This window comes from Schistocerca serialis, chromosome 2, assembly GCF_023864345.2.
Source record: "Schistocerca serialis cubense isolate TAMUIC-IGC-003099 chromosome 2, iqSchSeri2.2, whole genome shotgun sequence".
Taxonomy (NCBI): domain Eukaryota; kingdom Metazoa; phylum Arthropoda; class Insecta; order Orthoptera; family Acrididae; genus Schistocerca; species Schistocerca serialis.
The window spans coordinates 410411954-410439900 of NC_064639.1; the positions used below are offsets into that span (position 1 = coordinate 410411954).

Here is a 27947-nt window from a genome sequence, read left to right on the forward strand (position 1 = left end):
TCAAAATCACTTCTTAGAACAGCAAAGAAGGAAGGAAGATTAGTGCTTAATGTCCTGTTGACATCGCACATTAGAGATCTAGCACAAGCTTAGGTAGGGAAGGACAGGGAAGAAAAGAGGGCTGTGCCCCTTTCAGATGAACCATCCTGGCATTAACCTTAAGCAATTTAGGGAAATCATGGAAAAACTATATCTGGATGGCCAGACTAGGATTTGAATAGTTGCCCTCCTGAATGTGTGTCCAGTGCATTAATCACTGCACCTTGCTTGGTCTTAGGACGATGCTGCAGACTGTGTGTTTGAAATTCTGTGAACGAGGCTAGTCTTCTCAACTTTCTGTGCCATTTGCTGGATTGATACAAATACAACTTTAGATATCAGATGACAAGCATTTTTTGTTCAAATCTGCACCTGGGTGCACCATTCTCTCAATGGCTGCCAGAACAGCCCCTTCAACATATGGAAAGGGCCCTCACTCCCCCACTCTGGCATCACCTACACCCTAAGTGCACAGGGTGCACTAATCTATTTTTGCTGTTTAACAAATGATATAATTATTCACCATACACTGAATGTGTTAACAATGCACCTGCCTTCCTTGACAGGTGGCACAGCAGGAGAAGTTTGTTGACTTGGCTCAAATTCAGTTTCTGTGTGAGACAGTCCTTTTATTGTCTTTTCCCCACTGTTTGCCATTGAATCTGCAGTCAACACAACTCTGTCATGAATCAGTTTTTATTGAATTTCTGAAATTTACCTGGAAATCTCACTGTCTGGTGCTTGGATATAAATGTTCTCCATGAACATTGATTCTTATATTGGTTGAACTTATAATTGTAGATTTAATTTTCCCTTTCATATATAACATTAATGTACATCTAGAAAACAACACAATTTTGATTGGTAGAGTGATTAATAGAATATGAAGTTACATGTTTTGCAGGCTGTTGAATCAGTACAACATTTAGGTAGCATTTTTATTTTTACTCCTTCTTTTTAATAATGTATTTCAACCATGACATTCAACTCATATTCTTGTAGGATGTAGTGCAAATGAAACATTACTTACACAGTTGGCACATATTCAACTGGGAAACGCTTGGTGCTGTAAGTAATAAGCATACAGGTTTTTCCAACCATTCCATCACCCACAGCTGTGATTTTTATAGGCCTGTAGTGATTAATGGCAGGGTTTCCTTGGCCACCTGCCTGATTATGCTGGGATGAAGGTGAGTCCCCATTCTGATAGGCTGGTCCTGCCCGCCGAGATGTCATTGCACACCCCTGAAAATTGAAAAGATTATTGTAAAATCATATTTTTGTAAAAATTAAAAAAATCATATGTTTATTCAATTTTTAAACATATTTCAAAAGGCTAGATTGACTACTAATGAAGAAAAAAAATTATGTCTGAATGATATTACTGCCATTTGACTCTACAACCTTCTTTATTTTATATTAATATCATGATTTCAGCCTTAAACCATTATAAAATACAACAATGTTGCGGATAATTGGACTTTGTTAAGTCATTGTCAAGATCTATTGAATTGGGAGTCCCGAAGTATAGTTATGCCCAACATCATAATAATATAAAATAAAGAAGATTGTACAGTCAGAAGGGGGAAATATTGTTCAAATATTATTACATGACTGTGCCCCAAAAATATCAGAAGATTGTCATGAAAAGATTAATTTGAGTGCACTAAATTTCAGTTATGTCCTAGAATAAAAAAGATCACCACCATAAGCTTTCCCATCTTTCCCTTTCTTTTCTGTCAGTAAACAATTCCTGCCTCCCCCCCCCCCCCCAGCTCTTTACCACATGAGTCAAATTAGTGTAAAAAGAATCAGGTACAAGACCTCGCCATTATATCAATGCAGCACATCCTATTGCAGTCCTGTCACTGATCCATCCTATCCCATAGCAGCAGGATTACATGTCAAAGCAGCTATCCCATATACCAGTTATATGGGAACTACTGTACAGTCTTCAAATGGATATGACCACTAACCAAATGTCCACCCATATTAATACGCACGGCCAAACAGTTGTTAAAGACTAGTTCATAATCCATTTGTGTGGCATGCACTGAGTACAACTTTGTTAACCTATATGGTTTCACTTCTTCCCTGCATAATGCAGTCTCCATTTTATGCACAAAAAATGGCTTCCTCTCATGTTAAATCAGTGTCCGGAGGTAAAATAGTCCCCCATTCGGATCTCCGGGGGGGGGACAACTTGAAAGGAGGCAAAAAATCAAAACGAGAATTGGTACCTGGAATGTCAGAACTCTGCTACAAGCAGGAAAACTAGAAAACCTTGAAAGAGAGATGGGAAAGAATCATATGGACCTCGTAGGAGTTGCTGAGGTAAGATGGAATGGACATGGAGAGTTGCAGTCAGATGAGTATGTATTCTACTACTCAGGAGGTGAAGTAAAAGGAATTAATGGAGTAGGAATGATTATGACAAAGGAATTGGCTAAATGTGTGGAATATGTAGACTATGCAAATGACCGGGTTATTGGTGTAAGGCTGAAAGGAGCACAAAAAGATTTACTGATTGTCCAGGTGTATATGCCAACTTCAGAACATGATGACCAAATTGTAGAGGAAACGTACAATGTAATAGAGAGAATAATGGACGAAAATAAAAAATGCTGCAAAATAGTAATGGGAGACTGGAACGCCATTGTGGGAGAAGGGAAAGAGGGAAACATAGTAGGCAGTCATGGTCTTGGAAAGAGAAATGACAGAGGTGAATGGTTAATTGACTTCTGCAGGGAAAGGCAGCTGATAGCGGCAAACACATGGTTCAAGAACCATAAGAGGAGGCTCTACACCTGGAAATCACCGGGGGATAAATATAGAAACCAAATCGATTTTATACGGGTAGAAGAAAGATACAGGAATGGAATCTAGAAGGTGCACACATTACCAGGTGCAGATATTAATAGTGACCACAACTTACTTATGGCAGAAATAGAAATAAGAATGAAAAAACTGAAAAAGGTGACAATGGTGAAGAAGTGGGATCTAGAGAAGCTAAGGTCCAACAAAGAACAAATTACAGAAATGGTGTCTCGGGACTTTCTAAACACATTACGAGACAAAGAAGCTCCTGATAATGCCAACGAGTACTGTAATATGCTGAAAGAAGGAATAATTAAAGCAGGACAGCAAAATATAGGATATGTAAAAGGGAAAAGGTCAAAAAAACCATGGGTCACACAAGAAATGATTTCCAAGATGGAGGAGAGAAGAAAATTGAAAAACAAGAACACTGAAGATGCAAGAAAGATATACCGAAGGTTAAATAACGAACTGCGAAGATAAACAGAGCAGGCTAGGAAAAAATGGCTAAAAGAGGAATGTGATGAAATTGAAGAACTGGAGAGGAAGGGAAGATACGACTTACTATACAACAGAGTAAAGACTATGACATGGGAACAAAACAGAGCAGGAAGTGCTACTATGGAAATTTTGAGTAAAGACGAAGAGGTAGTGTACAAAGATCGTGACGATGTCCTCCAGAGATGGGAAGAATATATAAAAGAGCTATATGACACAAATAGCAAACCAGAAACTCTGGAACTTGAATCACACAACAGTGTAAGTGATGAAGAGAAAGGACCGACCATCATAATGGAAGAAGTAAAGTCTGCCATTGCTGCAATGAAAAATGGCAAAGCAGTAGGTACAGATACAATACCGGGAGAAATACTAAAATGCTTGAACCACAATGGAATAAGAGAAATATTGAGGTTATGTAATAAAATATATGACAGTGGTGAATGGCCTGAGGACTTTTTGACAACAGTAATGATTCCATTACCGAAAAAACAAGGAACCAAGAAATGCAGCGAGCACAGGACAATCAGCCTCATTTCACATGCAGCCAAAGTGATGTTAAGAATAATTAACAAAAGACTTGAAAAAGTAATAGAGGAGAATCTCGGCGAGGAGCAGTTTGGCTTTAGACGGAATATGGGCACCAGAGATGCAATAGGACTCCTATGAATCTTGGGAGAAAGGTTTATTGAAAAAGGAAGAGACCTATATATGTGCCTCATCGATTTAGAAAAGGCATTTGACAATGTGGTTTGGGACAAGCTGGCGACTATTATGAGGGAAAAGAGAGTGGACTGGAAAACCAGAAGACTTATAAACTCATTATACCTTAATCAAAAAGTTTCAGTTAAAGTGAGAGGAGAAAGTACAAACTGGATCAGACTAGGGAAAGGAGTAAGACAAGGATGCTGTTTATCACCTACTCTTTTCAACCTGTACTTGGAAAATATGATTGACCAATGCTCATTAGATGACAAAGGAGTAGAAATTGGAGGAAGAAGAGTAGGGTGCTTGAGATTTGCTGATGACATGGTCCTTCTAGCCACAGGGGAAAAAGAATTACAGGATCTGGTGGACACCATTGCAACTAACGGAAAAAAATATGGAATGAAAATTAATACAAATAAAACAAAAGTATTGGCAATAGGAGGAAATAAGGAAATAAAAATTGTGCTGAATGGTGAAACACTAGGACATGTGCAACATTTTAAGTATCTTGGAAGCAGGATGGACACTGACTGGAAGTGCACCACAGAAATTAAAACAAGGATAGCAATGGCAAAAGAGGCGTTTTATAAGAAAAGGAGAATCTTCTGCAGCGGTCTGGACAGAGAACTCAGAAAGAGACTCATAAAATGTCTTGTATGGAGTGTTCGTCTGTATGGCGCTGAAACATGGACTACGAGGAAAAAAGACAGAGAAAGGCTGGAGGCTTTTGAGATCTGGACATGGCGGAAGATAGAAAGAATAAGTTGGATGGACAGAGTAAAAAATGAAGAGGTACTGAGAAGAGTGGGAGAGAAAAGACAGTTACTAGATGTAATAAAGAGAAGAAAAAGAAATTGGATTGAGCATATATTAAGAAAGAATGACGGACTGATAAAAACAGTTTCAGAAGGTTATGTAGAAGGGAAAAGGAAGTGAGGAAGGAAGAGATTCCAGATACTGGATGACATGATGGACGGTACAACATACACCAGCCTTAAGAAGGAAGCAATGGATCGCAGAAAATGGAGAGGCAAAGGACCTGCTAATATAGCAGATAACTGATGATGATGATGATGATGATGATGATGATGATGATGATGATGATGGTTTCACAGCCAGTGCTGTGTGGTTCATCCAAATCTCCATCTCCAACATCACATACTCAGAATTGTATAAGCGAATATTATCAATTAAACACATTCTTCAGTCTGTAGTTGTCTCTGTTCAGTGTAGACTACTGTTCTCAGGAAATAAAAGCAAGTCACTGTATCTCTTATGAAGGGACAAATTAATGTCGGGAGCCATTCATGAAAACTATCTTTTTTTATAGTTTTACTGGAAAGCATGATCGCTGAAAATGCCAAAACACATTTTTTTTTCCCGGTGGGGTGGACTGTACCCTTGGGTAAAATTAAGCTGAAACATATAGCAGGAAACCATATACATGCATTTGTTCATACTTATACTGGAAGTACTAAATAGTTGTTACTAACTAAGGGTTGGAACTGATCAGCAGTGAAGGCTAAAATATATATTCTAACTGAACAGCTTGAATGAACATGATTCTGTTTTTCACCTGCACACTTTATTCATGGCATTTACTATTGCCCTCATGTGTGTCTACAGACACATTGCAAGAGTCAGATCAACGCAAAAAAAATCAGTATTTACAGAACTAAGAGAATCAACAGTATATTTCACCACTGCATCTTAACAGGCACAAGCTTACCAACAAAGCAAGTGATAAAGAAGAATAGTGGGGAAAAATGAAGCTCAATAAAAGAAAATGAGATTTTGAGATGAGTAAAGCAATGGAGAAAGAAATACATCACCACTTAAATCTCATTCTACAAAGATAAGCATAATTGGAAGGGGATTCTAAGTGACAAAATTAATGTGTATTGTCTTCAAGAGCAGTATGATCATGTTTGAGTTTAGCTATGCATTCCACAACTTTGAAGAAAAAAAAAAAAAAAAAGTAGATTCCTTGTAGATTTCACCAACTTTTGATGAAGTAAATAAACTGTCCATCTTATGAGGAAATAATACTCCAATTTATCCATTTGAATGAAACATTTACAATAAAACTAGTTCAGAAGCTTGTATGAACAAAACTATTTTGCAAATCAAACTGAGCATTGCCTGATATTATGGCGTAATGCTTATGAACATAACAAAGACAAAGTTTCATTGATGTAACCACCATATCTCTGCCATGTCAAGAAGGTTTCACTTGGCTGTCATTTGAAAGCCTCAGGAATGGTCTCTTTCAATGAATGCTAAAAACTTAATGCTGCTCCTTAAATGAGGTTCAAACAAGTACAATTCAAGGACAAAATGTTAACACTACATGGTGGAAGCTAGGTAGGTTAAGGGCTACATCTTATAAGCAATGCAGTCATTAGAGTGAATACTGTAAGGTTTGCTGCCATTAACTTTCACTCCGAATTTTTATGGCTTTGCACTGTCGTACAAGATTACTCTTAAAGATTATGTATGATGATGCTAATTTGTAGTTGGTGCAGGAAAAGTTTGGATCACTACACAGTAACTTAACATTTTTACGCTCTGCTGAATGTCAGTTTGATGTGCAATTGAATGTAAAGCCACTGCCTGCAAGAGAATGGACAGCAAAGTTCTTGCAGAAGAAACAAGGCCCTTGTGCTCTTTTTGCAATTTGCTGTTGAGACCATATGGTTGAAAATGGATTGCGTTCTTGATGATAATGCAACAGTTACATTAATGATGTATGATTTACTGAATTTTCATCCCTCTGTGATATTTGCTGCCTGATTTGCACATTCTAGGCAATACTGGTAGCCCATTAGGCAACAATGGAGAGGTTTGCAAATTAGCATATTCTCCAGTTGAATATTGTAAACATGCAATAGTACAGGGGCAATCATCCTTAATCAGTTCATGATTTGGTGCAATTTACAGTGACATTTGGGATTCATGGACCACTGCTGTCATTCCTGTAGTTGACATACTCTTGATGAAAATATTAACACCATTCTTTTATTGTGGCTTATGGCGTAAGGGAAGGCTCAAATGGTTCAGATGGCTCTGAGCACTATGGGACTTAACATCTGAGGTCATCAGCCCCCTAGAACTTAGAACTACTTAAACCTAACTAACCTGAGGTAATCACACACATCCATGCCCGAGGCTGGATTTGAACCTGTGACCGTAACAGACGCGCGGTTCCGAACTGAAGCGCCTAGAACCGCTCGGCCACTGCGGCCGGCTAAGGGAAGGAAAGTTTAAATTTAACTTTCTGTCAATGAAAACATAATTGGAGATGAGACATAATGACTTGCAGGATTTGTTGTGTATTGTAAACTCTAATGTTGTGGGATTCCTTTGATGATTAAAATATCTCTTCATCTACACCATTCCTTTTTGAAGCCATCACTGGGCAACTATCATTTATGTAATTAATAATTGTTGGTTTTTTCAGGCTCTGTAAATAATGATTTCTTTCACTTAGCAGTCAATGTTTTATCTATGGGTGACACCAACAATGATGAACTGAAACAATATAGTCCTCAGTAGGCCTAATTAAACTGTCAACTTTCAGATATAGTTCTGAATGAATTATGTAAGTACCTGTGGATGTGATATCAATTCTGAAACATACAGTGTAAACAAACAAATGGTTCACTGTTCTTTAACGATACCATACTTTGTATGGAGAAGCCAGTTTGGCATTAGAGATAAATACACATTCCCTTAAGAGAATCCTACAGCTTCCTTCATGCAATTAACGTAAGGCAACCACATTTTCTAGACTCAAATTTGGAACACATTAAAAATTTGTGATATTGTAGAAATATATTAATGACAGGTAATAATGCGAAAAATCGCCGCTTTGTTTTGCCACTGGCCTATACATTATTCATGTGAGAAAATATCCTTTCAGTAGCAGCATTAGTGCCTGGAAGGCAGAAGAGTAGATTTCAGAATTGTTCGTGATTCCGGCTGAAATGAGAAAACTAATAATAAAACATACCGACGCAGATGGAATAAATCTGGAGAAATAGTTTCATAATTGTCATATCCAGACAAATGGCTGTCTCCAATTACCTGTGAAAAAAAAAATCGAAGCAGACTTACAGAATCTTTAGTCCGAAAAAAGGCGGTAGGGATAGTCACATTAATGGAGAACTTACATCCTTTTAATTGTGCGATTATTTTCCATTCGTTAATGGGACCAAGCGAGGCGGTGTCGTGGTTAGCGCTCTGCTCGCGTTCTTATCGCTGAACCAACCAGTTTTCAGTTATATTGGTTTTTTCAAGGCCAGCTTACCGGATTGTTAAAACCGCTCAAAATAACCGGTTTCTGAAATAACCGATTTTCGTTTTTTATCCCAATTATTTCCTGTAATAAACGCAAAACTCGAACAAAGACTGAAAAATTTTGACTTCTTCACTTTCAAGATACACAGAACCAAAATATTAAATAGGCAAATAAAAGAGAACTTGGTCTGTCTACCGTTCGCTGTGTTTTTAGAAAAGCTGTAAGTGGTTGAATCACAAGCATTCTCCTATTGATCCTAATTTTTAAAAAAAAAACTCTGCTCATAAATCATACCATTATTGGACATTAAGAATAGGCAGTGCTAAAGGGTGAAAACTGAGGTTGAGGTTGAAGAAGTGCTTTTCGTGTTAATTTATTCGTTTTGAAGGGCTACAAGCAGAGGCATATTATGTCGACACTGGCAGTAGACTAGCTACTTTTTATCTTTATGTAAGTATGAGTGAACTGTTATGTTCTACGTTTTCTCCTGATATTATGTCACAGGCTTTTAACCTTCCATTGCTACTGTTAGGTCTTCCAGACACAGGACTAGATTGGTGATTTTTTTAAAAGGTTTACAACACTGTAGCCGCGTCGCATTTCGTGTGCTTCTTTTGGCTGTTGTGAAATTTGATTGTTGAGAGTAGGTTTAAGTCCATTTCTGTGAGTGATTTTGACGTGTTTGGGTCTGCCAGAACCAACGACAGCAAGAAGGTGAGGTTTGGGTCTGGAAGGCCCAAACAGCAATTGCATTTTCTTTTCTCGTAACACAAAAACGATTTTAGTACACGATCAGTACGCTGAATCAGCCTGCTCATTTCAGGAGAGGGCTAAGATGGATGAGACAGAAGACTAAAAGAAATGGCTAGTGAAGAATCAGGTGAAGAAGGTGCTGACTCAAGTCTTTGGACTGTATTGTGAACACGATACAGAAAGTGGGTATGGCAGTGACACAAATCATAACAATAATAAATATTTTTTTGGTGAAGACAATCATACTAAATAGATGAAAGACAGTCGTAATCCTTGTGTCTGGGATATTCTCTGATCATCATAAGAATAAACACAAACGCGATTATTTGTCGGACGCCGTAACACTCATACACTGGTTGCCCAACAACAGCGGCCAACAGTTTGGTCACTGTGCGTCCGATCTTATTCGTCGGTTTTTGACGTGGAGGAGGAGGTTAGGTTGTGTTCTGTGCATGAAGCAGGTTATATTTTAACCTCTGTGCTTGTAGGCAAGTGCTGCAGTGCGGTGTTTGTTATTAAAAAGCTACCGAATGCATGTAAATAAGCTATGTGTGTCTTGAAAAGAACGTGGCCAGTACTGTATCACTGTCATCAGTTATTGGAATTCCGTGACCAGTCTTATGAATATGAAATGAAGGGGAAACCGCCATTCTACAAAAGTTAAAAATGCTTTAATTTTGTGACCACATTTTTCTTCTACCACCAACGATTAGCGTGAGAAGAAGGCGTTACCTTTGAATCTAAACTGCCTTTCTTGATGTGTTTCATGTTTCTACGTGTATGTTAAGAAAATATGTAGTGTCACCGATATGCCACATTAAGGCTATCTTCCAAACACGTTGTTCCCACTATGTTTTATTGTGCGACAGTGGTAGGATATGAGACTTCCGTGTATAAAAGGTTTTGGCAATGACGTTAGGAGCACATAATGGTTAAGTTACATGAAGTAGACACTTTCTATAATACGATACACATATAAAATTTGTGTGATAGTAAGGAAGAATTATTTAATTAATAGAAGACAGAACTGTGGTTCACAGTAGCCTACCGTATTCTAAAAATAGTGAAAATTAATGCAACGATGACAGGATAATCAGATTCTAGTGCGAGAAACACCAATGCTCACTAAACACTTGCTCAGTGCTCTTTAAACACTTCTCAGTGGATTTGAAACAGGAGGTAACAATGTTTCTGGCGGCAGTATTATTTCAGATTGAGTACAGCTTTCAATAAAGGAAATCATCCATAACTTTTTACAGTGTCTTTTTAGTGCATTTCCACAAAGCATAGCTTCAAAATTCGGTACTGGTACAGAATAAATTTAACATTTCGTAACATTTGGGATGCAAGAGTGAAGATGTTAGCTTTAGTCTCTAGGGCATCGTAAATAGCGCCTAACATATCAAACAAAAACTTTGAAATTGTACTTTTCAGAACGTGGTACAGGTTTGAATATTGGGAAGATATCAAGTACCGAAGTGTCGCGTCTTTACTTAAGCGAGAACTGCGTCTTTAATGTATCGGATTCTGTAACAGGGCTCGAATCACACCTGTACAAGTACTCGAAATTAGCTTTCGTTATCCGAAAGTGTTTCACGTATGAGACCCTGAAAATGAAGATTACAAACACTATGTTTTGCTGAATTTATCGGAAGTTCTGCAGGCACACGTTAATTAGCCTTCAGAATCATGTAGCATACGTGCGAAAGATAGACAAAGCTTAGAATAAGATACTCCGAACACGTAAAACACCGAAAAGTGGACTAACACTACATTTGCAAACCACTTCATGTAACAGAATCAACCCCCTACTGGCATAAAAACGTCAGTAAGTAGTAATAACAATTTGTAGACAGCTAACGTCCCTACCACAACACGAGAACGTTCCACTACAGTAACTTAAAGCATAAGATATGTCGTCCTTCTCATCTGAACAAATAATTTTTTGAGGGTATACTCCACATATAAAATTTCCGATAAAGATTTTGCTCACTTGTGGTTTCAATAAACATTCAATTTCAGCAGACAGATTCCGAACTGTACCATGATTATGATATTTTTATCCTCAGGATGCTACAAACTCTTTCTTTCTTGGATTAAACACTAGTTTCTCACAGCTTATATGTGAGAATATAGATCCATTTCACCGAAGAAAACAAATTGATTTGTCGTCCGAAGTCTATACGTTCAGTCGATGAGATCCGCTACAGTGTGACCGCGCTCATAGTGGCGTACTGACTTGAAACGATCGGCCGTGTTTGGTGCCACTATGACCGCAGGCTAACACGCACTATGAAAATGGCCGAGGCTGCTTCCTGATCTGTAATGAAACACACATGTGGGACACGGTTAAAACGTGCCGACAAATAGGTTGTTCTTAATGTTTCTTCATAAATTTGCAGAAAAAAACCGGCTTTGAAGTTTTCCGAAGGGTTGTATTTGATAGCAGAGGAGATACAGATACACACTGGATGTATAGCAAATTCGGTGGTGTAGTAGATCGATAATCTGATACAGTTCATGAATCACAGGTTCAAGTCTCGCTCTGATCATCCTTTTTTTTTTCAATTTGAAATACCTACATCTCGTGATCGTAAAATTAATCATTTTTTATGAATAATGCACGTTTTCTTATTTATAATTACATATTGTAAGCGAAATTCCTGTTTTCATTTCAAATATAAATTCTTAATTATCGGTATTTTATGAAATATTGTCAGTATAGGTTTCTTAAATTAAGAAAATATAAGTTAATTTTTAGGACAAAAATGAAAAACGAAGTACTCTTTATTTGGATTCTGTCAATTGTTTCGTACCACACATGTAGCCTCACACGAACCCGAGTGATAAGTGTCGTAGAGACATAAAAAAACAATCATTTTCACGGCCACTACCAATACAATATGAACCCAACAGAACTGCCCTGGAGCCAAGTTAAGGGACTTGTCGCGAGAAATAAGACGACAGTTAAGCAGCCAGACGTACTGCAACCAGCGCAGGCAGGATTTTCACTTGTCACTGCCGAACGCTGGCGGGATATGCAACGCGGCACGTAATGAAAGAAGAGGAAAAATGCGGCGCCTGGGTGCCTTCGTGAATTCTGTTGCTGATCGACTTGATATCAACGTAGCAGATGACAGTTCCAGAAGTGAAATGTGTTTCTCGGATAAGGAAGGAGCTAAGAGATTACCAGACGACTGACTGTAATTAATACCACAGTGGCTTCAGCATTCAACAATAAGGTGAAATCCCTGCAGTACCCTTCTGCATCTAACATAGGTCACTCAGGAAAATTTCCCTGTGTTTATGTTACGAATTTTCATCACTCATCCTTGTGTGTAATTAGAATACTATATTAGTTGAGAACGAGAGCATTTTGTGGTTTCCGTCTGGTAACCTATGAAGCGTATGGTAGTGCTGGAGTTTTACCGAATATTATTTCATTCTCTTTAAAAATTAAATAACATCCGAAGTTATATTGTTTCTCTGCTCGTCTCTTTTTACGTCTGAGCTGCAACTGCTCATATCATTGCAGGTTAGTTGGGACCAGGTGGCTGGTCAGTGCTGCTCACGCTAAACGCGACGGTAGAGCTATTGTCTCGCATTATCGCTCAGTCTGTGAGCGTGTAACACCGCATAAAACGTATCCTTATGATTGTACTTTGCTGTACTGGACACAGCTTGGCTTCCGCTTTACGTGTAACGAAATCCAATAAGTTTCAAGCAAATGCGAAAGAATACATGGCGTAATGTTTACATCGGGTTTATTCGTACGATGAACACAGTGTGAGTCAGATAATATTGTATCACATATTCCAAGTGTGAGGGGAATTGCAAAGAATAAAAAGATAGAAATATGGCGGTTGTCTTTCAGTGATGAAATAGTGGACGAAGTAGTGACAGCTACTAACCTGTGCATCAGATCGGCTAATTCTAGATACTCTTCTTCTGAACCCTCTATTCATGAGACAGATAGAGTTGAAAGTGAAGCTTTTATTGGTGTGATGTATTTGGGTGGAATATACAAGGCAGGTAGGATAAATTTAGGAGAACTCTGGGACAAAGATCGGACAGGGTTGGAAATATTCTATTGCGCAGTGAATCTACAGAGGTGCTGGTTTCTGGCACAGTCTCTAAGATTTGACGATAAGTCAACTAGGTCCGAAGACGAAAAGAGGATATATTGGTTCCTATACGAAATATCTTTGATTTGTTCACAAAAAATTGCATGGCGCACTATTCTGTTGGAGAATATGTTACTGTAGATGAAACGTTTGTAAAATTTCGAGGACGATATAGTTTTCGAATGCACATCCCTTCCAAACCAGGCAAATAACGAATGAAAGTGTTAGTCTAGCTGATGCAAGAACAGCTTACACCTCAAATTTAAACCTTAGGAGAGTAACCAGGTGGGTCTTATAAGCTGAGGAACAGTGCAGCTGACGTTGTGAAAAAGGTTGTGTAATTATATTTCCAAATCATCGAGAAATATAACCGTGGACAACTGATTTACAAGCAACTTACTGGCCCTGCCACTGAAACACCATTAAATAACAATTTTTGGAACAGTAAGAAAGAACAAGAAAGAAATTCCCCAAAATTCTTGAGCACAAGAGGCAGATATGCTTTTACAAGCTCTTAGGCTTTCAGAAACATGGGATAATAGTTAACTATGTTCCAAAGAAAATCAGGCGCGTAGTTCTAATGAGCACTACACATCACTAAAAAAAAGGATAAGAAATGAAGCCTGAGATGATAGCCCTGTATAAAGCTACTAATGGAGGGGTAGACTTAGTAGGAAAGATGTGTGCCACCTATGATGTTGCAAGAACGAATAGAATATGGACTTTGACCTTATTCTTTTGCTTAATGAATGTATACAGGCATAAACAGCATCGTTATTTTCAGAGCTAACAACCAGTGGGAGATGAATAAAAGAGACTTTCTGAAATCTTTTCGGAAGATTCTAATCATAGGCCAGTTACTAAAAAGGACTAGCAGTAAGCATATCAACCAACCTCTCAAAAAATCTGAGAACAGACTGATGAACTCGAGCAAAAGAAGATGAAAGTGTAAAGCAGAGTACAGTACTTAAGAGAGGACGGTGCTATGGATGCAAAAGGACTCAACTGCTGAGGTCATTAGTCCCCTAGAACTTAGAACTAGTTAAACTTAACTAACCTAAGGACATCACAAACATCCATGCCCGAGGCAGGATTCGAACCTGCGACCGTAGCGGTCTTGCGGTTCCAGACTGCAGCGCCTTTAACCGCACGGCCACTTCGGCCGGCAAGTTTCATTGTTCTACTTAATTTGTCATTACACAGTTCTCAGTAACCAATACAATAGTGTGAATTCAGTTTTTTCAGTGTACATGTACATTCACCCATTGTATTCATTTTCGATCTTGAACGTAAATCTAAGACCTTTTTCTAAATTGCGTTAAGTATTACATCAACAAAAAATTACTCAAATTCAAATCAGAATGTGTGTGCGTACTTAATGTATACAACTCAATTCAGTGTCAAGTTTTTTTGCATTCCAAATCATTAAAGAATAGGAGAGAAAAGCAAATTGGCTTTAAGAGACCCAGCATAGCAAGGGTGATGATACAACTGGTCACGTTAGAATTTTAAGGTTAAAGCAAATGGAGCATTGTACCTTACTAATACAGTACTTCGTAAAATTCTTGCAGACTAGAGACGACGTCATTGTAACACAGCTGATGTCAGACAACGACAGTGAGAAACCACCATATGGACCAGATGGAGCAAGTCTTCCACATTGCATGTGCACGCGTAGCATCTAATAGACCACGCCACTGGTCGTTTTTCTAGGCATTGTTATTAAAATAGCAATGATAGCTTTTTCCATTTTTTGTAATAACGCAATATTTCAAAGCAATGCAGATTTTGCAAATAAAATTGTTTGTTATTTAAAATATTTATTTAAAAACAAAAATTTTAGTGATGCTGCTTTCACCAATTAATGTTTCTGTTTCTTTACCCGGCTGTTGGTAAAAAATAAAAACACCTGTTATAACAGAGACCAAGTAAAAACCGAAAAATACCGGTTATTTAGAACTATAAAATGAATATCGGTTTTCATCGGTCATTTTTTCCAAGCCCCATTTCAGAAAGAGTGGAATTCGAATCCTCATCCAGTAAGCGTGCTTTTAGGCTTGCAGTTTCGCTAACCCCGTTATGCTGATAGCCTGTATGTGCCCTATGAGACGGAAATTGCTGATTTCCTTGTCCATCATAGCCCTAGTGAGCTTGTGTTTCGTTTTTAATGCTCTCGTTGTTGATGGGACGTTGAAACCTAATCTTCCTTCTCTTTACATTAATGGACACAATCTTTTTTTCTCAGTACTTACAAACATGGTAACCTACATGTAAATTCTTGTAATGTATGACTTAAGTCATCGTGACATTTTACTGATGTTATTTGTCTTGATAGGAGATCGTGAATGGCTTTGAACAAAAAAATGTTTAGAAGTATAAAACTTGTAACGACTTTGGTTTTTGAGAAACATTTAAAAAGTGACCTATCTCACAAGGCGAGACAGTTTTGGTACAGTATTCGAAAGACTCCCACGAGGCCACAATCCATCGGAGTATTCAGAATCGCCCCTTTGTCTGTAGGGCGACAGAAATAAATGATAAGATATCAGTGGCCCCGCATTTCGCAAACTAAGCCTCTGTCTTAATTCACACGTCACAGACAGCGTAGTCCATGATAAGCGACTGAATATGGTGGAATCCCTTCGACCGTTGAACTACACACAATGTGCAAGCTGAACAGACGTTCCGCCGGCCGCGGTGGCCGTGCGGTTCTGGCGCTGCAGTCCGGAACCGCGAGGCTGCTACGGTCGCAGGTTCGAATCCTGCCTCGGGCATGGGTGTGTGTGATGTCCTTAGGTTAGTTAGGTTTAAGTAGTTCTAAGTTCTAGGGGACTTATGACCTAAGATGTTGAGTCCCATAGTGCTCAGAGCCATTTGAACCATTTTGAACAGACGTTCCGTGGTTATAGGCACTTCGACGACGAAAAAGAGGTGTGTGTGTGTGTGTGTGTGTGTGTGTGTGTGTGTGTGTGTGTGTGTGTGTGGCAAATACGGTGCTTCAATGCCACCCACGTAACTTACCTACCAGTCTGTGTCAGCCCTACTCATTAGTCAGTGGGCATTGGTGACCATGCTTCTAGGGTTGCCATTCGTCTCGATATATCGGGACCGTCACCATTATGGACGTTCTTGTCCCAACACGAACTTGGCGTAGGTACTGAAGTAACGCCTTCTGTTAGCCCAACATTAAACCGAAAATCCTGAACGCAAATGACAACTACTAAAATTACACGAGTATTTGTATTCTACTACCGCACACTACATCACTGTGGAAAGAGTATTTTCTCTGATGTCGGCCCAGTGTACCAATTAAAGAAATCGACTGCTACCACGGACTGTGGAATCAATCTTACAGTGCCAATTTAAATACAAGCTGGCTTGCATGGAGTTTTATACACACGTAAAAAGAAAAAAAAATACTTTCTGAAAAAGGTGCTATGAAATGTCAAGTGTATGCCTACACATGTGGGCGATTGTGATAAGTACTTGAGCGGTATGTTGTTGTATCTGTGTTAAGTTGAAGACGTACCGGTGTGGAGTGAAAGGCACGGACACAATGAAGCTCGGTGCCTATACACAGCCCTGTCGTCATCATCAGAATCACCACATTATCACCATCACCGTCATTCAAGGACACCCATACACGGGGATAAGGGGACAGCGTCCGGCCACCTCCTACACCCCCCCCCCTCCCCCACCTCCTCACCTTTTCTCAAGCTCCTCTCAGGGAAAGGGAAAAAAATGGTGCAGTCGGTACTATATATATTCCATACTCCCAGCTCCTGACCCTCTCCCTTCCCTACACACCTTTTCTCAAGCTCCTCTCAGGGAAAGGGAAAAAAATGGTGCAGTCGGTACTATATATATTCCATACTCCCAGCTCCTGACCCTCTCCCTTCCCTACACACTATCGTACGGGCGCTCTTGCCGCCGCCGTGCTTTAAATTACTCTGTATACTTAATGCATCCTGATGTCCTCCATTGGTTTTTATCTTCTCCGTTCTTTCACCCATCGATAGTTTCTTCTAAAGCTTGCTTTATTATGCAGCCTTTTCTCGAAAATACCTCAACCAATTACGTTCCATACCTTTTAGTGTCCTTAGTACCAATATTTCCCCGTTCCTTATTTTGTCTTTCCAGTTCATTCCATCTTTCTCCACGTCCATAAAAAAGGCTTCGGAATGCTCGTTTTTGCAGCTTTTCTTGTTTCAGCGCTGTTTATGGCTAGACATTGCGCAAACAATTAACTTCCTTCCTTAGTTATGCAAGAATACAAAATGTTTTTCCTATAAAAAGTCCCCTTTATCACTGTACCCACATTCTCTTCCACCGGGCGAGGCGGCGCAGTGGTTAGCACATTGGACTCGCCCTCGGGAGGACGATGGTTCAAACCCGCGTCCGGCCATCCAAATTTAGGTTTTCCGTGATTTCTCAAAATCGCTCCAGCCAAATGCCGCGATGGTTCCTTTGAAAGGGCACGGCCCGTTTTACTTCTCCATCCTTGACACAATCCGAGCTTGTCCTCCGTCTTTGATGACCTCGATGTCGACGGGACGTTAAACCCAATCTTCCATCTCTTCTTACGTCCCGATAGCTGAGTGGTCAGCGTGACGGATTGCCGTCCTACGGGCCCGGATTTGATTCCCGGCTGGGTCGGGGATTTTCTCCGTTCAGGGACTGAGTGTTGTGTTGTCTTCATCGTCATTTCATCCCCATCCGGCGCGCAGGTCGCCCAATGTGGCGTCGAATAAACGCTCATTTCATTTCTTTCTCTTCGAATCCTATGTCGCTGTTGTTGTTCAGTTATAAATATTTAAAACTGTCTTTTGCTTTATGCCATGGAAATCTCAATTTATCTGCATGCCATGTAGTTCACAGCTGTTTTTCAATTCCTGAAAAATGCTGCTGATCGTATACTCATCTTCAACGCCTAAGCTTCTCGATTAGCATCAAGAGGACCACCGATCTGACTGATGCCTCATAATCAAATTCTCGAGATATTATGGCAATCGATACAGGATGGCAATGCAGGCTGATGATCAGACATTGTTCGCTGCTGTCTTCTCGCTACTGGCAAACGTCAGACGCAGATAGATAGCAGTCGTGGTCACATCCTAAAATGGAAGGCGATAATATCAAAGGAGAAAAAGGTGTTATACTAGAGAGCTACATGCTGTTCAGATGTGTGTCCTGTAGAGCTATTACATCAGCATATATACTCCGCAACATTTTACTCCGCAAGTCGCCCTACGGTTTGTGGCGGAGGGCACTTTGATTTTATTGTCAATTGCTTCGTTCCCATTTTTTTCTTGTAACCGTCTGCCCCGTGAGTCTCCTTACGAAAATCTTCGTAACAGTCTTGTGCTTCCTTATCGAACCCTTGACGAAGCGCTCCGTTCTTTTTCCGATTTTCATGTCCATTACTTATCTCAATATCTGCCATTTTGGCGTTCGTGCAATGAGTGAAAGGAAGAAACGTATTACGATCTTCCTCAATGCAACAATTTCGGAAGACCAAATTAGCATTTCCTCTCCTGTCTTTCGTCTTTAGTTTCAGTGCCAGTATGATCGCTACTGTTAAAGTATTGGGCAATGTTAGAATTAAGAATATGTTAGTGTTCCTATGTGAGCGTTTGAATCTTGCTAACTGTACCAATGAAGAAGGCGAAGCCCTGAGGATTAGTCAGGCATGTACCTCCAAGACAGTAAAAAATATCTCTGTCACTGACAAAAGTCGCTGCGAAACTATATTAATACGAATTGCAATATGTAGTTGGACCCTAGAATGCTTTTGCTGAGATCAGCACAATCGATCACAAGAACGCAATAAAATATCCTTCTGAAACTGATGTTACTTTGGTATAGTATGGATATACCTTAGCTTTGAAAATCAAGAAGACAGGAGTACTTCAATAGATGAAGAAATAAAGTCAAACAGCCGGCCTGTGTGGCCGAGCGGTTTTAGGCTCTACAGTTTGGAACCGCGCGACCGCTACGGTCGCAGGTTCGAATCCTGCCTCGGGCATGGGTGTGTGTAATGTCCTTAGGTTAGTTAAGTTTAAGTAGTTCTAGGGGACTGATGACCTCAGATGTTAAGTCCCATAGTGCTCAGAGCCATTTGAACCATTTTTGAAAGATAAGCAAACTGAAAAAGTTCCTATTATCGAACCTGTGCACAAATGAAACTAAAAACTGTTCAGCAAAATCTATGACATTTACAAAACTGCTCTAAGGACACGTGCATTTATTACAAACAGAACACTCTCTTTTAAAAATTACATTACATACTATCTACGTTTTGCGTTCAAAGGCTGTCACTATTTCGAAGATAATATTCATATTTTCTGGTGTCCTATTTAACAAAGATTCTTCAACGAGTGACGAAATCAAATGGTAATTCGAAATGCATGTGCATTTTGTTTGAAACACACTGATTTGCAACACAATGGATCATAGGAAAAAAAAACAAACGAAAGAATGCAGGCAAATTCCACGCACTCTTGTTGCAGTAAGGACAGATTAGTGTTCTGTTTCTAAACCACCACAGTGCACAAAGAAATAATAAGCTAATGAGTATGAGAAATTATATCTCTACCATTAGCGAGGTAACATGCAAATCCTTATATCAAAAATTAAAGCAGCACTATAAGATCATGTGTTCTGTATGGTTCACACGACGCTAGTGGACGGATTAGCATAGCCAGTACGACGACTTCTGCGAAACTCGTGTAATAAACAAGATCAAAATAACTCCCGTAGTGATCCAGAACTGAATTTTCTGGAAGTAACAGGTGTTGGATGTTGTTTCCAGTATTTGTTCACATTTGGCAGACTTTCTTCTTCACTCAGACTCCGAATCCGATTGTCATCGTTGAAGCGCTAGGCAGTTTATCATCAACTAATAGCGAAGATACGCCAGCATCGTTCTGTGTATTACGACAGTCATTGAATTAATAGCGTAAGAAGACAGCTCCAAAACCAAGACCGTTTACCACTGAGGACATGGTACAACAAGGAATCACAACTAACGTACAACGTATTGACTCTGCTAGTTTTCGTAACTGAAACGGTAAAACTTCCTTGCGTATAGTTATTCTGACTTGCATTAGGTAACCATTAATTTTTAACACGTGCTATATTTACATGTGCATCAAAACACCTCACCATGTTGCGGAGAAAAAAAGGTTTGCCACACGAAAATGTAAGTAAAAACGAATATAGGCGCGAAATATCGCGACAAACTAAATTACATTCTAGATGGTAGGTTAACTCACAGCAAAATTACTCATCAACATCGTTGATAGCGGAACAAACACTGGTAGCAGTTACTTCTGTAAAATATCTGGGAGTATGCGTACGGAACGCAATCAATCGCAGCAATCAATCAGCAGCATTAGTGGCAGAACAACTGAGAGAAAATTTGGAATACATTTCACATAAATTTTCTCAGCATGTTATAGTCTTAGGTGGAGATTTCAATTTACCAGATATAGACTGGGACACTCAGATGTTTAGGACGGGTGGTAGGGACAGAGCATCGAGTGACATTATACTGAGTGCACTATCCGAAAATTACCTCGAGCAATTAAACAGAGAACCGACTCGTGGAGATAACATATTGGACCTACTGATAACAAACAGACCCGAACTTTTCGAATCTGTATGTACAGAACAGGGAATCAGTGATCATAAGGCCGTTGCAGCATCCCTGAATATGGAAGTTAATAGGAATATAAAAAAAGGGAGGAAGGTTTATCTGTTTAGCAAGAGTAATAGAAGGCAGATTTCAGACTACCTAACAGATCAAAACGAAAATTTCTGTTCCGACACTGACAATGTTGAGTGTTTATGGAAAAAGTTCAAGGCAATCGTAAAATGCGTTTTAGACAGGTACGTGCCGAGTAAAACTGTGAGGGACGGGAAAAACCCACCGTGGTACAACAACAAAGTTAGGAAACTACTGCGAAAGCAAAGAGAGCTCCACTCCAAGTTTAAACGCAGCCAAAACCTCTCAGACAAACAGAAGCTAAACGATGTCAAAGTTAGCGTAAGGAGGGCTATGCGTGAAGCGTTCATTGAATTCGAAAGTAAAATTCTATGTACCGACTTGACAGAAAATCCTAGGAAGTTCTGGTCTTACGTTAAATCAGTAAGTGGCTCGAAACAGCATATCCAGACACTACGGGATGATGATGGCATTGAAACAGAGGATGACACGCGTAAAGCTGAAATACTAAACACCTTTTTCCAAAGCTGTTTCACAGAGGAAGACCGCACTGCAGTTCCTTCTCTAAATCCTCGCACAAACGAAAAAATGGCTGACATCGAAATAAGTGTCCAAGGAATAGAAAAGCAACTGGAATCACTCAATAGAGGAAAGTCCACTGGACCTGACGGGATACCAATTCGATTCTACACAGAGTACGCGAAAGAACTTGCCCCCCTTCTCTTACGTCGATCTCTTGTAGAATTTTAGAACATGTTTTTTGCTCGCGTATCATGTCATTTCTGGAAACCCAGAATCTACTATGTAGGAATCAACATGGATTCCGGAAACAGCGATCGTGTGAGACCCAACTCGCCTTATTTGTTCATGAGACCCAGAAAATATTAGACCCAGAAAATATTAGATACGATTTGAAGTGGAATGATCATATAAAACTAATTGTTGGTAAGGCGGGTACCAGGTTGAGATTCATTGGGAGAGTGCTTAGAAAATGTAGTCCATCAACAAAGGAGGTGGCTTACAAAACACTCGTTCGACCTATACTTGAGTATTGCTCATCAGTGTGGGATCCGTACCAGGTCGGGTTGACGGAGGAGATAGAGAAGATCCAAAGAAGAGCGGCGCGTTTCGTCACTGGGTTATTTGGTAACCGTGATAGCGTTACGGAGATGTTTAATAAACTCAAGTGGCAGACTCTGCAAGAGAGGCGCTCTGCATCGCGGTGTAGCTTGCTCGCCAGGTTTCGAGAGGGTGCGTTTCTGGATGAGGTATCGAATATATTGCTTCCCACTACTTATACTTCCCGAGGAGATCACGAATGTAAAATTAGAGAGATTAGAGCGCGCACGGAGGCTTTCAGACAGTCGTTCTTCCCGCGAACCATACGCGACTGGAACAGGAAAGGGAGGTAATGACAGTGGCACGTAAAGTGCCCTCCGCCACACACCGTTGGGTGGCTTGCGGAGTATCAATGTAGATGTAGATGTAGATGTTTTGTTACAGATGACAAGCTACCTGTAGTAAATAATATACAAGTGATCTGGAAAAATCATGCACACCAAGTGTAAAGGTATTAACAAAAAGAAACGAACTATTATTTGAACTAAACATCCACATAATTTTGTAATAATTTAATAAAAATTTTCACATTCCAGAATAAATAAAACGGAAACCCACTGATAATGGCACAGCGGTGCTGAAACATATTTGGGTACTGAGAAAAAAGGTGTTTTGCATATCTGGCGGACCTCACATCCCACAATTTTAACTGCAAACACGGTCAACACAAGGAGCTGCAAATCCAAATGATGAAGTACTGCAAGCTACACCCTTTTGAATGTGCTTACTGTATTCATATCTCGGTGTCTATCTACAGTTTTTACCCCCTACACTTCCTTCCTTGCTTAGTGTATAGATTGAATAACATGGGGGCTAGGCTACAACCCTGTCACACTCCCTTCTCATCCTTTGCTTTCCTTTCATGCCCCTCGACTCTTGTAACTGCTGTCTGGTTTCTGTACAAATTGTAAATAACCTTTCGCTCCCTGTATTTTATCTCTGCCACATTCAGAATTTCAAAGGGAGTATTTAAGTCAACTTGTTAAAAAGCTTTCTCTAAGTCTACAAATGCTATAAGGTTTGCCTTTCCTTAACCTGCCGTAGGTTCAGTATTGCCTCGCGTGTCTGAACATTTCTCAGGAAGCCAAATTGATCTTCTATCAGTTTCTCCATTCCTCTGTAATTTGTCAGTATTGTGTTACCATGACTTATTAAACTGACATTTCGCTAATTTTCTTTGGAACTTGAATAATTACACTATTCTTGAAGTAGGAGGGTAATTCCCCGTCTCATGTATCTCGCCCACCGGGTGAAATAATGTTGTCATGTCTGGTTCTCCCAAGGATCTCAATGATTCTGAGGGAATGTGGTTAATTCCAGGGTCCTGGTTTCGGCGTTGGTCTTTCAGTGCTCTGTCAAATTCTTCTCGCATTATCACATCTCTCATCTCCTTTCTCTTCCCTTTCTATAATATTACCTTTCAAGTTCACTTCCCTTATACAGCCCCTCTAAATATTCCTGCCACCTTTCAGGTTTCCTTTATTTCTTAGTATTTGCTTCCCGTCTGAGCCCTTGATATACAGCTGCTTCTCTTTTCTCCAAAGGCATCTTTAACTTTCCTAGTATCTAGTTTTACTCTAGTTGTACATGCTTCTATAGACTGAGATTTATCCTCAATCCATTCCTGCTTAGCCATTTTGCTCTTTGTATCAACACTTTTAGACGTTTGTATTCCTTTTCGCCTCCTTCACTAGCTGCATTTTTGTGTTTTCTCGTTTCGTCAATTAAATTCGATATCTCCCGTAATATTGAAGGATATCTACTAGACTGAATAACATATATATATATATATATGAAATAGTGAAGGCAGCGGAGGGTGAAAAAAAAAAATATATATATATTTTTTTTTTCACCCTCCGCTGCCTTCACTATTTCATCTCTTAAAGCCACCCTTTAGTCTTCTACTGTATTTCTTTTCCCAGTTTCAGTCAATCGTTGTTTAATGCTCCCATTCAAACTTTCAACAATCTCTTGTTCTTTCAACTTATCCAGGTCCATCTCCTTAATTTCCTACCTTTTTACTTTACAGTTATCTGGTTCTGAAATCTGTGCCGTACCATACAAAATCAGTCTCTTCCATGAAAGCTTTCTTTCACGATTCTTAAACCAAGTGTTAGTGATTGAATTATGCTCTGTGCAAAATACTGCTAGGCTGCTTCCTCTTTCATTTTTTTTCCACCAGTCCACATTCTCCTTCTATTTTTCTTTCTTTCCTCTTCCAGTCACCCATCAAAACTAAATTTTCCTCTCCCTTAACTATCATAATAATTCGTTTTATCTCATTATACATTCTTTCAATTTCTTCATCTGCGGAGCTAGTAGGCGTATAAACTTGTACTACTACGTTTGTTGACTTCGTTTCTGTCATGGCTACGTTAAAGATTTCATTATGCTGCTCATAGTAGCTTTCTTATTCATTATAGTATTCTTATTCATTATTAGACCTATTCCTGCGTTACCTCTATTTGGTTTTGTATTTAAAACCCTGTACTCACCTACCCAGAAGATCTTTTTATCCTGCCACCGGACTTCACTAATCCCACTCTATCCAATTTCAACCTACCGATTTCCCTTTTTAAATTTCCTACCCTACCTACTCGATTAAGAGATCTAACATACCACGCTGCTGTCCACAGAAAGCCAGTTTTGGTTTCCGTGGCGACATCTTCCAGAATAGTACTCGCCCAGAGATCCGAATCGGATACTATTTTACCCGGAATATTTTCCCAAAATGATGCCATCATCATTTAACCATACAGCAGAAGTGCATGGCTTTGGGAAAGGTAACGGCTGTAGTCCCCCCTGCTTTCGGCCGTTCGCAGTACCAGCACGCCAAGGCCTTGTTGGCTGACGTTACAAGGCCAGATCAGCCAATCATCCACGATGCTTCGCTTGCAACTGCTAAAAAGGCTGCTGTCCCTCTTCAGCAACCACACGATTGTCTGGCCTCTCCACAGATACCCCTCCATTATGATTGCACATACAGTACGTATACCTGTAGACAAAATATCAGTGAGGCACCAAAGCCACTCCATCTCGGGAATGTCTGGCTTCATAGGGCAGACCAAGATGTAACTAGTTATAACAACAACTTATATCGAACACAGTTTAGTCACCTGCGCAAAGCCTAATATTCACGTAATGTCAATAAAGTATAATCAAGATTACTACTGGTCGTAGTAGACGTCTCAATGGTACACCATCTATTATATTTATGCCAGTATACGACTCTTTACCCAGGATAAAGTGTTTCCTTTGGCCTGTCAAGACATTTTCATACCAGGCACAAACCCGGTTTGATAATAATGCGAAAATATTTCCTTAAAAGCGGATGTGGCACTGAACACAAAGTTTTTCCAGAGTCTAAAATCACAATCTACCCGGTTACGGGTACCTTTTTCCATCGCACTTCAGATACTGTCTGCGGGAAGGGTGGCTTGGGTTTCAGGTAAACGACGTTTTTGGAACGTGTGCTGATTTCCATGGCGATCATTTTGTTTAACGTAGTCTTTATGGACGATTGTAGTATTGTGAAACAACTACCGTTGGAGCTTGCAAATATCGGCAGTCTCCACTGTTCTCGTCTTGTCTCTATTACTCAGGAAATCAGTAGATGTGATGTACATGCACAGACAAGTAAATGATTACGATTTCAGAAAAATTGGATATTTATTCAAGAGAAGGAGCTTCAGAAATTGAGCAAATGAATAACAGGGTGGTCTATCTCTGGCACTTATGCAAGCAGTTATTCGGCTTGACATTGATAGAGTTGTTGGATGCACTCCAGAGGGATAACATGGTAAATTCTGTCCATTTGGTGCGTTACATAGTCAAAATGCCAAGCTGGTTGGAGGGTCCCGCCCATAACGCTCCAAATGTTCTCAGTTGGGGAAAAATGGAAATGAGCGTTTGGCCCCTTGCCGAGCAGGTCCGGCCGCCTTGGTGCAGGTCTTATTACATTCGACGCCACATTGGGCGACCTGCGCGCCGGATGGGGATGAAACACAACACAACACAACACCCCGTCCCTGAGCGGAGAAAATCCCCGACCCAGCCGGGACTCGAACCCGGGCACGTAGGACGGCAATCCGTGACGCTGACCACTCAGCTATCGGGGCGGACCTTAATTGGGGAGAGACCCGGCGACCTAGCTGGCCGAGGCGGGGCAAGGCAAGCACGAAGACAAGCAGTAGAAAGTCTCGTAGTGTGCGAGAGGGCATTATATTGCTGATATATACGCCCAGGATGTGATGCCATGAAGAGCTACAAACGCGACATAGAATATCGTCGACGAACCGTTGTCCTCTAAGGGTGCCGCGGATGACACCGTAAGTGGTCATTCTACGAAAAAAATGGCACCGATCATCACTCCTGTGTATCAGGCCGTATGGCGGCGACAGTCGTGTTGGTATGCCACCGCTGTACGTAGAGTCTCCAGACACATCTTTACTGATCATCGGAGTTCAGTTCGAAGCGTGATTCGTCACTGAAGACAACTCTGGTGGAGACAACTCTGGTGGAGACAACTCTGGTGGAGACAATAAGATTTCAGGCTGAATGTGCTCGACACCACTGCCAAAGGGGATTGTTGGAGTACAGAGGTCAATGATTGTCGGCGCAAGGGCCGCCATGAACTCAGTCCCCTTTCTACGAGCCGCCTGTTAATGGTCCTTTTGGTCACTGGAGCGCCAGTAGCTCGTCGGATCGATGATAAGGATGAATCCGGGGCTTTTGAGTTCCACTCTGACGATTGCTCGGTCCCCAAGTTCTGTCGTCTCTCTAGGTCAGTCGTTCCCAATCTGTAGGTAATTACCCCCCTGAGGGGTGAAATGAAATTTTCTGAGGGGCAAAAACCAAACGATTCTATTCCAGTCACGAAACTAAATATTTTCAAAAATTCATTACTATTATCACAATTTTCTAAGACTCTAATACTGATTATGTAAGTTATCAATAATTACTTTTTCTCAGTTGGTAACATTAACACTGTGGAGGTACAGGTTCCTCACACAGTCCACCCACAACACACGTGTTGTGCCTTGTCCCGTACATTGCTGATGATAAATGTGAGACATATGCGTAACAAAAGCTAAATATCTCAAGAAAATGTCTTCCCCAAGTTGTAGATAGTAACTGCAGTAGTCCAGAAATTGCTTCGTTACTCGGTTGGAGACAGGTAAATGAATTGACAGCGCGACACAGCAGTAAACTACATAAGAGCTACTGCACTGCTACAGTGCTGTACATAGTATTATTACTATTATTATTATTATTATTATTATAGTGGTTAGACACAAAGCATTAACAGCCTGAAGTCACCCAATTTCTGACAGTTCAGAAGCAAGGAGTGTAGGAATCAACTGATTTATTAACAGTAAGTATAGTGTGCACATCTGAACCTGTTTGATTTTAAATGGGGTTGTAGAGTGCAGGTCAAGCTAGTAGCGCAATTGAGAGGAATAATGTAGGGGAATTACGTTTTGTAACACGTGTCTACCCTCACTGTGGATAGTTAGCTTTCTTACCTGAGAAGGATATGTGGCTAGCACTTACGATAAACCACAAATTGCTTCATCATTTATTTTCACACACACACACACACACACACACACAAACTAAATATATTTCATCTTCAATCGTTTTAAAAACAAAAATGTTCCAAGAAAAGTCTTCACTCTGCACTTTATTTAGTTAGGTGCTAAACTTGGTGATAATGTGGGTGAAAGGGGAGGGGGGGGGGGGGTACTAGCTAACGTCTAATTGCACTCGGGGATAATGGCCCAAGAAAGGTTGGGAACCAGTGCTCTAGGTCGACCACCTTTTTCTTGACGCCTTGTTCGTCCAAGGTTCATCCATTTAAGCC

The 27947-nt window shown here is 40.1% G+C and overlaps 1 protein-coding gene across 5 annotated transcripts in view; it reads right to left on the reverse strand.

The window, feature by feature from the left end:
- LOC126457244 (ras-like GTP-binding protein RhoL) overlaps positions 1-27947 on the reverse strand; it is a 345853-nt gene that overhangs the window by 37477 nt on the left and 280429 nt on the right. For all 5 annotated transcript variants that reach the window (XM_050093395.1, XM_050093396.1, XM_050093394.1 and 2 more), the window contains one exon: positions 1070-1284. In XM_050093395.1, coding sequence (XP_049949352.1) covers positions 1070-1275 — 206 coding nt within the window. In that variant the 5' untranslated portion in view covers positions 1276-1284. The remainder of the gene's footprint in view (positions 1-1069; positions 1285-27947) is intronic.